Genomic DNA, 15,145 nt, shown 5'->3' on the forward strand with positions numbered 1-15,145 from the left:
GGGTTGAACTTGGGAGGGAGAATTATCATTTAAATAACAAAATTCTCAAAAAACAGAAAGGAGCAGATCCTGATGTGAATGGACTGATATGGTGCTGCTGGGGTTTGGAGAAATTGCTCTGCTCGGAGGGAAGCAATCAGGAAGAAAACCCGAGGAAGGATATGATCTGTGTAAAAGATATCTAAAATAAGGACAAACATTTCCCCTCTTCAATCTACACTATACTTACACAAATTTCAAATATAAACCTTTTTAAAAAATGTATTTGATCTTGGCGTATGCCTGTCATTGGCAAGGCCAGGACTTATTGCCCATCCTTAATTGTCTTGAGGCGGTGGTGGTGGTGAGCTGCCTTCTTGAACCGCTGCAGTCCTTGTGGTGTAGATACATCCACAGTGTTGTTAGGAAGGGAGTCCCAGGATTGTGGCCCAGTGATGATGAAGTACTAGTTCCAAGTCAGGATGAGAGACAGAGGAAACTTGCAGAAGGTGGCCATTGGCCTTCCAGGCGGTGGTGGTTGCAGGTTTTGAGGGTGCTGTAGAAGGAGACTTGCAAGTTGCTGCAGTGCATCTTGTAGATAATACATGCTGCTGCCACTGCATGCCAGTGGTGGAGGGAGTAAATATTTAAGGTGGTGATGGTATGCAATCAAGTGGGCTTCTTTGTCTTGGATGGTGCTGAGCTTCTTGGCTGTTGTTGGAGCTGCACTCATCCAGGCTAATGGAGAGTATTCCATCAGACCTCTGACATGTGCCTTATAGATAGTGGACAGGCTTTGGGGGAGTCAGGGGGTGAGAATTCCAGCCTTGGACCTGCTCTTGTAGCCACAATATTTATATGGTCTAGTTAATTTTCTGGTCAATGGTAACCCCAGGATGTTAGTAGTGGGGGATTCAACAATGGTAATGCCATTGATTATTAAGGGGAGATGCTTAGACTCTCTCTTGTTGCCTGGCACTTCTGTGACGTGGAAGTCACTTGGCACTTATCAGCTCAAGCCTGAATGTTGTCCAGGTCTTGCTGCATACGGGCACCGACTGCTTCAGTATCTGAGGAGTTGAGAATGACTCAACTCTGTGCAATCATCAGCAAACATCCTCAGTTCTGACATTATGCTGGAGAGAAGGTCATTGGTGAAGCTGAAAATGGCTGGGCCTAGGACACTGCCCTGGGGAACACCTGTAATGATGTCCTTACATTGAAAAGAGTGGACTCCAAAACCCACAACATATTTCTTTGTGCTGGTATGACGCCAACCATTGGTGACCTTTCCCCTTAATTCTCATTGACTTCAATTTTGCTGGACTCTTTGATGCCATACATGCTCAAATGCTGCCTCGATGTCAACAGCAATCACCCACAGCTCATGTTCACAAATTTTGAAAAGGGTTTGTTAAATGTTTCAAATAAAACTGCCAGATCATGATAACCACCACTAAGTATCCTGGTATATATTACTGGAGTTACTTTTGAAAAGTCTAACTCGTGTGGTCGAACCACTTTAGAAAATATTTATAAATTGAAAGTAAATAGAAGTGCAAACATAAGCCACATATTCTTGGAGCTGATGACCTTTTGATGTTGGATTTCAGCATGATGATCAACAGTATGGGGGACAATCCTAGCAGTTAAAAAGTTTCTGGGTTCATGAGGCAAAAACAGTAAAGGGCCATTTGGTTCAATACGATCACCCTTAACTGTGTTCAATAGAAATCACCCGTACCTTGTAATGCCAGTGACATTGAAATATGTCAAATTAAATTTGCATACTAAGGGTTATTAAAGTTTACTCATATGTCAAATGATTATTTTCTTTTCAGTTACCTGTGCAATAGAATAGTCAGATGAATTTGCTGCCTGTAGTCCCTCATTTCCACTTATTCCAACTCCAACATGCGCTGTCTGGATCATTCCCACATCATTTGCTCCATCACCTATTGCTAATGTTATAACTTTCACTTGTTTCTTCACCATCTCAACAATTTCTGACTTCTGAAGAGGCGAAACTCTGAATAAAGTGAAACAGGAAGATAAATTTGAGTGGAACAGAACCTTGGTAGGCTAGAAGAATGGTATTTGTTTATTTTTATATCTCTTAACAGTACAAGCCTTTTCCATGGTGTGTTCAGTTTATGCTTTTGTGCAATACTTATGTATCGTGTTAATCATAGGCACATTTCTTTGGCCACACCTAACTGAGCCTTTCTTAAAGCTGTCTGATGCCCAGCCCCTTTCCCTGCTTCCAATTTTCCAAAAGCTATCGCAAGCCACAGGAAAGTAAGCTAAAGCAAAGTAAAAACAATTCAACAGCTTCACATGGAATATAAGCGCTTACCATTGTAAACAATGATCATCAGATTTAGGAGAATTTACACCTCCTACCTCATCTCATTAACAGGCAGCAAGTGGCTTGCCTGCTTCCTGAAAATCAGAGGTGGTGGTGGGGCTGATGTTCAGATGGGGTGGGGGTGAGTTTAAACTTCCCTTGTGGAACTCAGAGAAGCACTCGGATACAAGTATCATGCTGGGCATTAACTCAGCATTTAGAATTGGATACGGCCTCCAATGTTTGGAGTGGGGTTCAAACCTTCCAACTCAGTGGCAGGAATGTTACCATTAAGGCAAAGGCTCGCTCAGGCAGTTAGGGAAATAAACAGAATGAACATTATCAAAAGCAATTCCACACAAGGATTACCCTGTTTACAGTTTTAGGTTATCTGAAACATCCATACATCACTGTCTTACTGTCATACATCACTGTTTAGCATTCCTTTGCATTAGTACCTTATTAATGTTGGATATTTATTCAACCAATTTATAAATAATTTCTATAATTTAACCCATACACTGTTAACATTCCAACTTAAATGTTCTGCTGAAGTTATGTTGACTTTCTGGGGTGTGTAGGCTTAAGGGTTCGGAAGTCAGAGATTACCCAAAACAGAGAGTCAAGAATTCATAAGTTATTTTAAGGTAGTTGATTAAGTTTATTAAGAAGCAACAGTTTAAATATAATGCATAATCTAGATGGGCATTATAAAATAAAGGATAAAGTCCACAGGGTCTTGGTGCTGTCGACCTTGAGTTCTCTCATGTAAAGACAGGCCTCTGGTTCTGGTGGATGCCTGGAAGTTCTCACCACTGGCCTCAGCTTTGCAGATCCAAATGCAGGCTAGTTACTCTCAGATGAGGGTAATCTGGCTAGGGGCTGATAGCCACACGCAATTTTAGGCAATGTAAAGAGAGGGAGCCAGCCAAGGTAGCTTTTCAAAGCAGCTTTGGAACACAAACTCATTACTTATCACCATATGGCAGCTAGTTGCGTATAAAATGGGACATGGCTTGTCTTCCCCCCAATGATCCAGCACTACAAAGAAGCAATACCATTCCAGGTACGCTCCACAGCTCTGGAGAAGCTGGGGTTGCAAGTCCTGGTCAGGAATGTGGAGCTACAAGGTATCTCAGCTTGTTCTCCAACAAGACTGCTTTCAAAACAAACAGGTTCACAATTTACATTTTCTCCTTCTCTCCCATGTGATTGCCTTTTTTTCTCCCAGCTTCATTAATTAAAGTCTTTGCAGTTCAACACAAACAAACAACTCCTTCTCAAGGACCGTATAGGTCAGGTGATTTCTTGGAAGAGACCTGCTTGTTGAAAATCCCAAGGTCAACTTATGACCTTTTAAAAAAATATCCCAGCTTAGCATCCACATGTCCAGATCATGCCTTGTTCTTCCATTTTGTAAAAGAAAACTTCAGTCTTGAGTGATACGATTCTAACGCCCCCAAGATGTGCCATCGGACCCCTCAGAAGTCCCAACGCAATGACTCTGTGGAAATTACCTGGGAAGTTTGAACTGCTGACAGATAATTCCCCTGATTCCCTGGACCCTCAGCAAAAGTCTCCAGCTCTATTTCGGGATAGTTCCGATGTACTTACCTGGAGGTTATCCAGGAAATATTAGGCAGATTAAAACCTAGATCAACACATGGGTAACTATGCCGACTCTACTGTGACGCCCCGACTACCTCCCACCCCGACCTGACCTCACGCACCCTTCCCCCCACCCAACTTCACCTATCTTACTCCCCCACCTTACCCACACCACCACACCCCTACCCCACCCTATCCCCTTACACACTTACCTTCTCTCCAAAGCTTTTCAAAGCAGCTTTGGAACACAAACTCATTACATATTTTCATATGGCAGCTAGTGCCGTATAAAATGGGGCATGGCTTGTCTTTCCCCCAATGATCTAGCACTACAAACAAAGAAGCAGTACCATTCCAAGTACGCTCCACAGCTCTGGAGAAGCTGGGGTTGCAAGTCCTGGCCAGAAATGTGGAGCTCCGGTGTGGTGCAGAAAAGTAGGAATGGAGTGGCAACCTGATGGTGATTGCCACTCCTCGGAAGTTTCGAGCCAATGTTTTTCAGGCAGAACAGACTGTGCTTATCAGAGGCCCACTGCAGAAGGTCGCTTTTCCAAATACATTATCCCTGCTGGAAGATCAGCGAGCCCACATGAAATATGCAACCCCAAAAAGTCACCAGATGTTGGGTCAGATGTGGACAGAATTTCTACCCTCTGAAAACATGTCATGTTTCTGCGAACCAGAAAGTCCAGCCCTCTGTATTTAAATATGCTCTACTCCTTTAGAATGGGTACATACGTAGCAAATGTCAAATTAAATTGCATATGAAATGTCCAAAAGTATTTAAAAAATTTCAGGATCCAGATGACTTGAAAAGGTACATTTTCCAACTGTGTGGCTTCAGCCCAATGGATAAGGTTCCATGAGTGCATAATCAGAAAATTTGCCCTTACAAATCAGATCAGTTTTTTTTAAAGAAATCACTAAGTTAAGGTTTCTCCTATTTATGATGTTGATTTCTCCTGGTCAACAGGTACCACTATATAGCACATATGGTTTTCTTTCAGAGTAAACATAAGATTATAAAATGTGATTATAATGGCCCACTTGATTACACAATTTCTTCTGCACATTTAAAAATTATTTTCAATTACCATAAAATGCAATTTTGCGTTGAAGTGCAAGAGACACGGGCCAGGATTTTCCAGCCCAGTCGTGGTGGGACCTGCTGTGGGAGATTCAGCAGCCTAGCCAAAACTCCATTGACTTTCGGCAGGACCGACGATCCTAGTGGTGGGTGAGGCCGGAAAATCCCGCCCATAGAATATCAGACATTTTTTTCTCAAGTCTCCCTCCCCCTATTCTTTCATATAGTTGAAAGATGTACAACATATTACTTATATACACTTAATTGCATGCAACTGACAAAGTGATCGAACTATTTGCTTTTTGCAAGGATCAAGATTAAATTTTTTGCACTTAAAAAACAAACATAGAATTCATAAAACATTGATATTCTAGCTTACCGGCAGCAGATGACCGCTTTGCAAGACAAAGCAAGATCCAAAAAAGACTGTCGCACTCCAAATGTCAGGGCATATTTGAGAGTCTTCCCATCTATAATCAGTGCAAAGTCATTGTCCTTATGCAAAGCATCACCTAGAGTATTGCAGTGATGGACGAGTGCTTCCCTTGTTGTCTGTGAATTAATTATAAAACAACTAAGCTGGTTTACACTGAAGCAAAAAGAAATACGTTAAATTACAACAACTTGTATTTATATAGCACCTTTAACTAGCATTGAGAACATGAAAGGAAAACTTAATAATGGATACTGCTGTGACCACAGCCGATGTTAATTGCTGTGCACACCAAATCCCAGAGGGAAACTTGGTTTATGGGCCATACCCTTGTCTTTTGTATTCTGAAAACGAGAAGGGGACATACTGATCTCAACAGTAAGTCATCCAGTGACACTTTTGGGATTTAAAAAATTAAAAGTAAAAGTTTTAACAATAAAAGAAAACTTAAGCACACAATATTATGGATACACAGACAAACTTAGGTGGGGGGGGGGGGGGGAAATCATCCCAAATTTGCAGTAAGTGGTAGCGGACAGGGAAAATGACATTTTACTCGCCAGCTGCAATGGCAGCTACTCACGCCGTATCGTCCCAAACCCGCCGCATTAATTAAGCATTCCGAGGAAAAATGCCGTTTCCATGGTGGGCGGGCTCTCATTCACCCGCCATGCCATCATCTCACCACTTCAGTACGGCGGGCGCCATATTTAAAGTGTAGTCACGCACACACATCTCAGTGCTTCCAGCCCATGACTGCTTCAAAGAAGACAAGGAACTGAAAGGCAAAAAGACTGCAGCCTCCAGCTTCAATGACACGTCCCTCGAGCGCCTTTTGGACGCAGTGGAGGCTCGCTGTGATGTCCTCTGCCCCTGCTCTGACCCCTGGATGGGCAACAACCTCACTAATCCGGTTTGGGAGGCAGTGACAGCCATGGTCAGCGCCAACACCCTTCAGAGGAGGACAGTCACCCAGTGCCACAAGAGGATGAATGATCTCCTTCGTTCCGCCAGGGCAAGTCACTCTTCTCATTACTCTCAACCCCATCAGACATCCACAGGGTCTTCACTCATGGCCGGTTCAAGGAATATCACCATTCACTCTCTCACACTCACTTTCATTGTCCTCATCCCATCCATGGGACCACTCACCACCCACACATGCCAGGCATACTTATCATCTGACTTGGCAGGCGTCCTGCTTACACTCTCTCCATCTCTATTCATGCAGGACAAGCTGGCACACAACAGAGAGGTCACAGACCGGTGGAGGAATGCCTGAAATCAAGGCCCTCACAGGCTTTGAAAACAGAGCCATGCAGCTGGCTGGTGAGGATCTTGATCGTTCCTGTGTCGACTGTGAGGTCGGTGGTGCTCTGCCAAGTGAAGATCCAGCAGTGCAACATCCATCAGACAACCATGCTGTGAGTATTGTGTCCTGTTTCACAGGCCACTGCCATGCACTAATTATCTCCCTTTGCTTCCGCAGGCACATCTGAGTCCATGACCCAGGGCCTCCAATTAAGCCCCAAAGAAACCTCTGAAGAGGAATCTGGAAGCACCCTCCTTGAAGTCCCATCACAGCGCTCACCCACACCCTCCAACAGAGCAGAGACACACACCTCAGTGTGACCTAGCTTTAGAATAGCCCTGGGATCAAAATCTGCTGAGCACATCACACAATCTGATCTGCAGCAGGTGGCAGCAGTGACTTCCCAAGTGTCCAGCATTTGGAGGACTGGTGAGCAAATCAAGCAGCTATGTGGGCCTCCCGAGCAAGCCTGCATCATCTGGCTAGTGTGAGGGCCTCATACCTGCCATCGTCGCCTTGGAGGGCCTCCTCATCCTTATCCCAGTCAGTGTCTGCCTCATCCGAGACCTCCATCTCCTCCTCAGCCAGCTCCTCTCCCTGTTGCAGCGTCAGGTTGTAAAGGGCGCAGCAGATGATGACGATGACGATGTGTGACACCCTCTGTGGACTATACTGCAGGGCTCCACCAGACCAGTCCAGGCACCGGAGCCTCATATTCAGCATCCTGATGGTCTGCTCCACCAAGTTGCTAGTTACAGCATGAGCTTCATTATACTGTCGCTCTGCTGTAGTCTGAGGCTGCTGCACGGGTGTCATCAGCGCGTTCTCTGCGGGTAGCCCTTGTCCCCGAGGAGCCATCCCTGCAGCTTCTGTGGGCCTGGAAGGATCCAGGGATCTGTGACCGACTAAGAATGTAGGAGTCATGCGCACTTCCTGGAAACTGTGGGCAGACCAGCTACACATTCAGCAAATGGAATCCCTTGCAGTTGACATAGTTGGCCGTGTGTTGCGACGGAGGCCTGAGCGCCACGTGAGTGCAGTCGATGACACCTGCACCGTGGGAAAGCGGAGATCGGGGCAAATCCAGTCGCTCTTGCATCCTGGCTGTTCTGGTCCCGGGAGAAATGCACAAAGTTATCTGCCCTTGCGAGGATGACATCCGTGACTTCATGGATGTATTTGTGGGTGGAAGCTTGTGATATCCCACAGAGTCACCTATGCAGCCTTGAAAGGAGCTGCTGGCGTAGAAATTGAGCGCCGCAGTCACTTTCATGGCCACTGGAAGTGGATACCCTCCATTTTCCCATGGCACCAAATCCTGAAGTAGCTGGCATATATGATCGGCCAGTTCCCTGGACATGCACAGTCTTCGGCGACACTAGTTCTCGGTAATCTGCAGGAATGAAAGACGGCGTCTATAGACCCTGGGTCTAGCTAGGCGCTGACCAGCGATGACTCACTGTGACTCTTCGGCAGTGTGCGCGGAAGCCCCAGCTGCCCCTTCTTCCAGAGGGTGCTGCTCCGCTCTCTGCACAGCCAGTCTTGGTTAAGTCTGAAGGACCCTTAACGCCTCCTGGACAGTGCTGGCCACCATTTGGATGGCCAGAGATCAGTGCGCTGCCCAACACCCCACCCACCTCCACTCCACTCAACCGATTGGCGGCAGCTTCGCCCACTGGAGTGCCTGCTGTGCTCTCAGCTCAGGCATTCTCTGAATCGGCGCTGCAAGGCTGCACTGTTAGCTTCAACCATGGGGGAGACAGGTCCAAACCGGGATGATGACATTGCAAGGGGCTGTGAGCACTCCCACCAGTGGCTGCTCCATGGCCATCTTTAGCAAGGAGATTGTACAACGTGCCCAGTCATCCAACTGTTCTGTAGTCCATGAAACTGCTCATTACTTTGCAGTCTGTGCCCGAGGGAGTGAAAAGCTCTGGAGCACTTTGTGGCACTTTGGTATCTCTGGGTTGCTTGAGTGGGCAGATAAGCTAGAGGTCCGACTCCAATCATATTAATGTGGCTGTGCCTGAACTGTATCAGCTGCAGAGCAGTGGTCGCTTTATACAAGGTTTCCCTAATGTGTGGCCGCTTCCCTCGCCCACCGCCCCCACCCTCGGCCCCATACGTGCTTGTGTGCTGCCTTCAACAGCAGAGCAGTCCTTGCCCCCACCCTGCCCCCCAACTATGCACCTCAACCTTGAAATCCAACAGACGACCCGAAAGAGCGCTGCGCAACGTTACCGTGTATTTACCCCTCAGTTCCCCTGCCAAGAGCACGCCTTTTATCCAGCAATCCACATCCGGACAATCCAGCGATGGGGATGGTTCCGGCGGGCTGGACTTATAATAATATGTAGATGTGTTACAATGAGTTTTTAAAATTCATTCATGGGATGTGGGCATCGCTGGCTAGGCCAGCATTTATTGCCCATCCCGAATTGCCCTTGCATTTAAGAGTTAATCACATTGCTGTGGGTCTGAATTCACATGTAGGCCAGGCCAGATTTCCTTTCCTTAGGGACATTAGTGAACCAGATGGGGATTTTTTTTACAACAATCGACAATGGTTTCATGGAGCAGAATTTTGCGGTCGGCGAGCAGGGGGTGGGGCCCGCTCGCCGACGTGTAAAATGATGCGGGATCACGTCGGGCGGAACCCCCTACGTCATCCCGCCCCATTTAAGTTTTTAGGAAGGCGGGGGCGCAGCAAAATCAGCTGTGGGCCCGCCAACCTGTCAATGGCCACTTGAGGCCACTGACAGGATCATTTAAACAATTAAAGGACCTGCCCATCCAACCTTAAGGTTGGCGGGCAGGCCAGGAGCCCCGGCGGCAAATAGAAAAAACATGAAACCTCATCCACCGGCGGGATGAAATTTCATGCAGGGTTTTAAAAAGTTTAATAAAGTTATTATGTAAATTATGAACATGTCCCATCTCATGGGACATGTTTTGGAATTTTTTTTTCTATTTTTAATCTTTCTCAAAGTGGAAGCGATCTCCCGGAGGCTGCACTTTGCCCGCCCACATAAAATGGTGGTGCGGCCTGCTTCTCCGGGGGGCATCTCCCCGCCAGCCGGAGATTGGGTCAGGCCCGCCTGCCCGCAGAAAATTCTGCCCATGGTCATCATTAGACTTTTAAATCCAGATTTTTATTGAATTCAAATTCCACCATCTGCCATGGTGGTATTTGAACCCGGGTCCCCAGAGCATTACCCTGGGTCTCCGAATTACTAGTCCAGCAACAATACCACTAAGCCATTACCTCTCCCAGTGTCCAATGGCGGGAAATATAGCCCACTATCAACGGGTGGAACAGACGATCACAAACTGGTTTCATAATGTTGAGAAACTGATTTTTGGCCTTCTCGCTATATTGTCCGCTCACGCCATTGAACACGCCCGATGCTAGTGGGCATGTACGATTCCACCCATAGTCTTACAAAACATTCACCCAAAAAGACACTCTACTTGGTCAGACTCACGAGTAAACACCTTCCAGGCACTACTCCCTTATAGGTGTTTAATTATTTTTAAAAATCCAGTAATATTACCCAAAGTAAACCGCTGTAGCTTCAATAAGGGCATTCCACATGGCCTGTAACTCTCTTCCACTCTGCTGTGGAAATTCAAACTTCAGAATAAAACTGCTTTTTGCAGCCCAAGACATTTCTGACTTGACTGGATGGTTGATTCAAACTGCATCCTCACTTAGTCGCAGCTCCAGCTGCTGTATTTCACAGCTCCAGCTCACCAGCCCAACAGCTCAACACTAAAATACCTTTCTCCCCTTTCACCTCAGGTTCCATTATTGTCACACCTCTTTGAAACTCAAATCCTTCCAAATATAACATCTTTCACGTTTCCATCTTGTCTTTGCTTTTGGGTCAATAAAATATAATACCCCACTTCTATTTACCTATGGAACTCCTGCAAGGTGAAAACATGTTTCTTCGCACCTCCGACTCCCCTTTGATATTCAAACAAACTCTCCACATATAATGCAAATGTTAGATCTAACCTATTTACTTGTACCTCAAACATAACACCTCTATCCTTTTCATGTTTTAAATGCCCAAGACAACCTGTCTCCTATTAATCTCTGCCAAGCTTAATTAAATCATACACACACAGCCTTTTCCCAAAAATATTTTTAAAAGATCAATTTTTCACAATACTCAACATGACTTCAGAATGCAGAGCACTTTCTTTGACAGGCCTGATCCAACATTTGAGAGGTTACTAGATCAATAGAACAAGGAAACTCAGTAGAAATCAACTATGAATTTTCATAATGTCACATGACGGATGGTCCAAAAAAATTACATTGCATCGTGGGAGGGCAAGAAAGAAAGGGTTAAATATTGAACAAGGAACATTGAATGATTTTAAATGCAGCAGCTTCCCCAGGGGTCCAGTCATGTGTGGCATGCCCTAATCTTTAGTGCTAAATTACCTTTATATTCATTGTATTCATTAATAAGAACATAAGAACTAGGAGCAGGAGTAGGCAATTCAGCCCCTCGAGCCTGTCCCACCATTCAATATCATCCGGTTACTAATTAAAAACCTGTCCTTTTCCCCTTCTCTCCTTTAATTTCCCCTTCTTAATTTATTCAGTGTCCCGGCATCCACTGCACTCTGAGGTAGTGAATTCCACAGATTCACGACCCTTTCAGAAAAGTAATTACTCCTCATCTCTGATTTCAATCTACCACCCCTTAGTCTAAAACTATGGCCTCTCGTTCTAGAATGCCCCACAAGGGGAAACATCCGCTTAATGATCTGGAGGAGGGAATAGACTTGACAATAAACATAATTTAGTGTCAGTTGTACCATCTACAAGATGCGATGGAACAACTTTTTTTTTTTTACAGATGTTCATGGGGTGTGAGCATTGTTGGCAAAGTCAGCATTTCTTGCTCATCTCTAATTGCTCTTGGGGTGTTGGTGCTGAGTTGCAATCTGGAACTGCAGCAGCCTTTGTAGTGAAGGCACTTCCACAGTACTGTTAGATAGAGATTTCCAGGATTTTGATCTAGTGACAATGAAGGAACGGTGAGATATTTCCAAGTTGGGGTGACTTGGAGAGGAACTTGGAGGTAGTGGTGTTCCCAGGTGTCTGCTGCCCTTGTTCGCCTAGGTAGGAGAGGTCACAAGTTTGGGTGTTGATGTCAAAGAAGCCTTTGAGTGTTTTTAAAAAAAATCATTCATGGGATGATTGCTTCACCGGCAAGGTCAGCATTTGTTGCCCATCAAAAAGTTGCTCCAGTGCATCTTGTAGATGGTACATACTGCTACCACTGTGGTGGATGGGTGCCAATCAAGCAGACTGCTTTATCTTGGATGGTGTTGAGGGTTGTTGGAGTTGCACTCATCCCAGCAATTGCAGAGTTTTGCATCACACTCCTGACTTATGCCTGTAAGTAGTGGACAGGCTTTGGAGAGTCAAGAAATTAGTTACTTGCTGTGGAATTCATAGCCTCTTGACCTGCTCTTGTATCCACAATATTTAGCCACAACTGGTTGGTCCAGTTGTGTTTCAGGTCAATGGTAACCCGCAGAATGTTGACAATGGGGGATTCAGTAATGGTAATGCAGCAGAATGTCAGGGGAGGTAGTTAGATTCTCTTTCTTTGTTGGAGATGGTCGCTGCCTGGTACTTGTGTGGCACAAATATTACTTGCCACTTATCAGCCCAAGCCAGAATGTTGTCCAGGTCTTGATGCATGGGGACACCGACTCATTTAGTACCTTGAATTGTGAATGGGACTGAACACTGTGCAATCATCAGTAAACATCCCGAGTTCTGATCTTATTATGGGAGGAAGGTCATTGATGAAGCAGCGGAAGATGGTTGGGCCTAGGACACCATCCTGCAATGATGTCCTGGGGCTAAGTTGACTGGCCTCCAACAACCACAATCATCTTCCTTTGTGCTATGTTATAATTATGATATTTATAAGATTGTTATGTTTTGAGGTTTTAAGGTAAGGTAATTTAAGGTAAAATGAAGGGGCTTATATGACCTGTTCTGAAATCTGCCTGACAGCAAGCCCATGTGGTTTGATTGTGAGAGATTAAAAGCAGCCCAGATTATTTTACTGGGAAGAAGGTGAAACATGTTTACACTTGGAGACAATGGGCAGCAGCCTATGTGCTAATAGTGGATAGACTGTGGGTCTCCAAAGCCCCAGAAAAGTGTTGAGAATGTCAGGTTGTAAACAGCTATGCTTTAAACTGTTCATTTTATTCCAAGTTAAAAGAGAGTTGGGATCTTAAGCTAATCAGCAATTCTACCTGGATACAAGGCCCATGTAATTTACATTGCCATGGGGTAATGGGCTTCAAGAGGGGAAGGATTTCTAAGATATCTCCAAAAACTCACAAACAAGATTAGTCTGGCAGGGTCTAGGAGAGAAGTAGTGCAGCAAGAAGCTGAAAAGTTCTGTGGTACGCTGCTCAGGAATGTGTGGGAGCTTGCACTCAGATTGGAAAGACCAAATTCGTGAGTTAAATAAGAATGAAAACACATGTTTCCAGGTTGGAAAAGGAAAAGATTGGAAGTAAACCTTCGGGAGCTAATAACCATTTTGGACTGATCCTGGGAGAGTTGAATGTCTACTGGTTAAATGCGGTCTGTACCTTGCCCATTGCGAACAGCGGCTGGGACATGCTGTACAATACGATCTGCCAGTCTTTGGGACGTATGGCCTACACATCCAGCATCACACTGGCACTGAAATTCATATACCACATTACTCATTTGTGTGATGACAGAGTATCTTTTTGGCTTGACGACAGCATCCTGTTTATGGCAAATACACTTGTGTTGCTTCTGTATAGTAGCAGCATGAAACAGCTAGCTTCACCTGTTGCTCAAATTTTTGAGGTGCCTTGCCCTTCCAGGGAATCTGAGGTAGACAGCACTTTTCAGGGCAAAACTCAAAACACAGTATCCAACATTAGATGCGATTCTGTGATTGGACAACATTTGCTAAATAATCCTTAGTGTGCTAAGAATTACGCTGACAGCCAATTTAAGATTGTCAGTCAGGCTTGCTTGTGTACTGGAAGCTATGTATATTAAAGCACAAGACCTTGTTCTTTGCAGACAGAAAGAACATGTACACATATTGTGCCTGTTTCAGCTAAACAAAATAAGTGACAGCCTTTCGCTGACTCATTCCTCAGGGCAATGCCTTAACCAATCAGGGTCAAGCTGCCTGGTGGAAATTTCAAACAATGCTTGGCAGTTAACTGTCAGTCACCATCACTGGTGCATTTTCCATGACAATGCCTCTACAATCAGAGTCCACTTGCCAACCAATCTTCGTGTTAAGTGTTCTGATGAGTACAAGATGAAAAGCTTCGACAAGTCTCTTTTTGCAGCGATACTCAAGTTCTGTACGACCAATCTATAATATCTTTACAAGAATCTGATAAAAAACTGTTCTCGCAATTCCAAAGATCTATATTTTCACAAGTGCTGAAAAATCCTACTGCAGCCATTTCATGCACTTTATCTTGTTCAAAAACTCAAACCTGGCCTAATAAAATAAAAATTATATTAATGATGAAAAAAATACAGATTATTAAAAAAGACATTACCAAACATTTGGCTTTCTTCACTTTCAAATCCACCCAATTGTCATAAATCATAAAAGATGTGCATGACACGCAGGTATAGATTGAAGCTACCGTCTGTTGCAGACAATCTACAGGGACTCCTAACTTACTGCTGTAACAAGCTGCTGAAATTTTACCTAAAATAAATATTTACAAATCAAATGCTTCAAATTTTGTAGACTAAGGAAAGGCACAGTTGGTTTGTGTTGATCATGAAAGATTATCAGGAAATGTACCACAGCTGTTTCTGCAACTAAATTAAAAACAATTCTGCCCTAACAATAAATGTCTCAACATACCAAGAAATGTAGCATACTGATTGTATTTGTGCTTTAATCTAAAAGTACTGTGCAAGATAGAGTACCATGTGGATAAAACCCACATTACAGCTGTTGCAATATTTGTATCAAGAACTCCATTAAAGATATGTAGTTGCTCCATATTTCCCCATGTAAGCCCACCAGGAGATAATTTTTGTAATTTCCACACAGGTATATTCAAACATGGGCCACAAGATGCTTACTGTAGATTGAAGAGTGCATTGCATAAGCTCTCAAAATAACAGTAAGGCTAATGGCCTCAGGTGAGGGGGAGAGAAATAGTTAAATGGGAATTTTGAAAAGTTGCTGTCTGAGTTGCACTGCTCCACCATTAGCTTCATTAATATTGTATCTGTCTGCCTCCATTGAAATGCATGTGAAGTTGCTGAATTTGCACTGTAAATATGAAGTCCTTCTTACTAACATCTGG

The 15,145-nt window shown here is 44.5% G+C and overlaps 1 protein-coding gene and 1 long non-coding RNA gene across 7 annotated transcripts in view; both read right to left on the reverse strand.

The window, feature by feature from the left end:
- LOC144683762 (uncharacterized) overlaps window positions 1–15,145 on the reverse strand; it is a 1,025,508-nt gene that overhangs the window by 636,733 nt on the left and 373,630 nt on the right. The gene's annotated exons all lie outside the window — the stretch shown is intronic.
- Window positions 1–15,145, reverse strand: part of atp8a1 (ATPase phospholipid transporting 8A1) — a 488,126-nt gene that overhangs the window by 140,320 nt on the left and 332,661 nt on the right. For all 6 annotated transcript variants that reach the window (XR_013577307.1, XM_078546849.1, XM_078546831.1 and 3 more), the window contains 2 exons: window positions 5,401–5,573; window positions 1,825–2,008 (listed from right to left, as the gene is read on the reverse strand). Coding sequence is in view for 5 of the 6 variants with exons in the window: in XM_078546849.1 (XP_078402975.1) it covers window positions 1,825–2,008; window positions 5,401–5,573 (357 nt within the window). In the remaining variant the exon portion in view is untranslated. The remainder of the gene's footprint in view (window positions 1–1,824; window positions 2,009–5,400; window positions 5,574–15,145) is intronic.

This window comes from Cetorhinus maximus, chromosome 1 (genome assembly GCF_964194155.1).
Source record: "Cetorhinus maximus chromosome 1, sCetMax3.hap1.1, whole genome shotgun sequence".
NCBI classification, from domain to species: domain Eukaryota; kingdom Metazoa; phylum Chordata; class Chondrichthyes; order Lamniformes; family Cetorhinidae; genus Cetorhinus; species Cetorhinus maximus.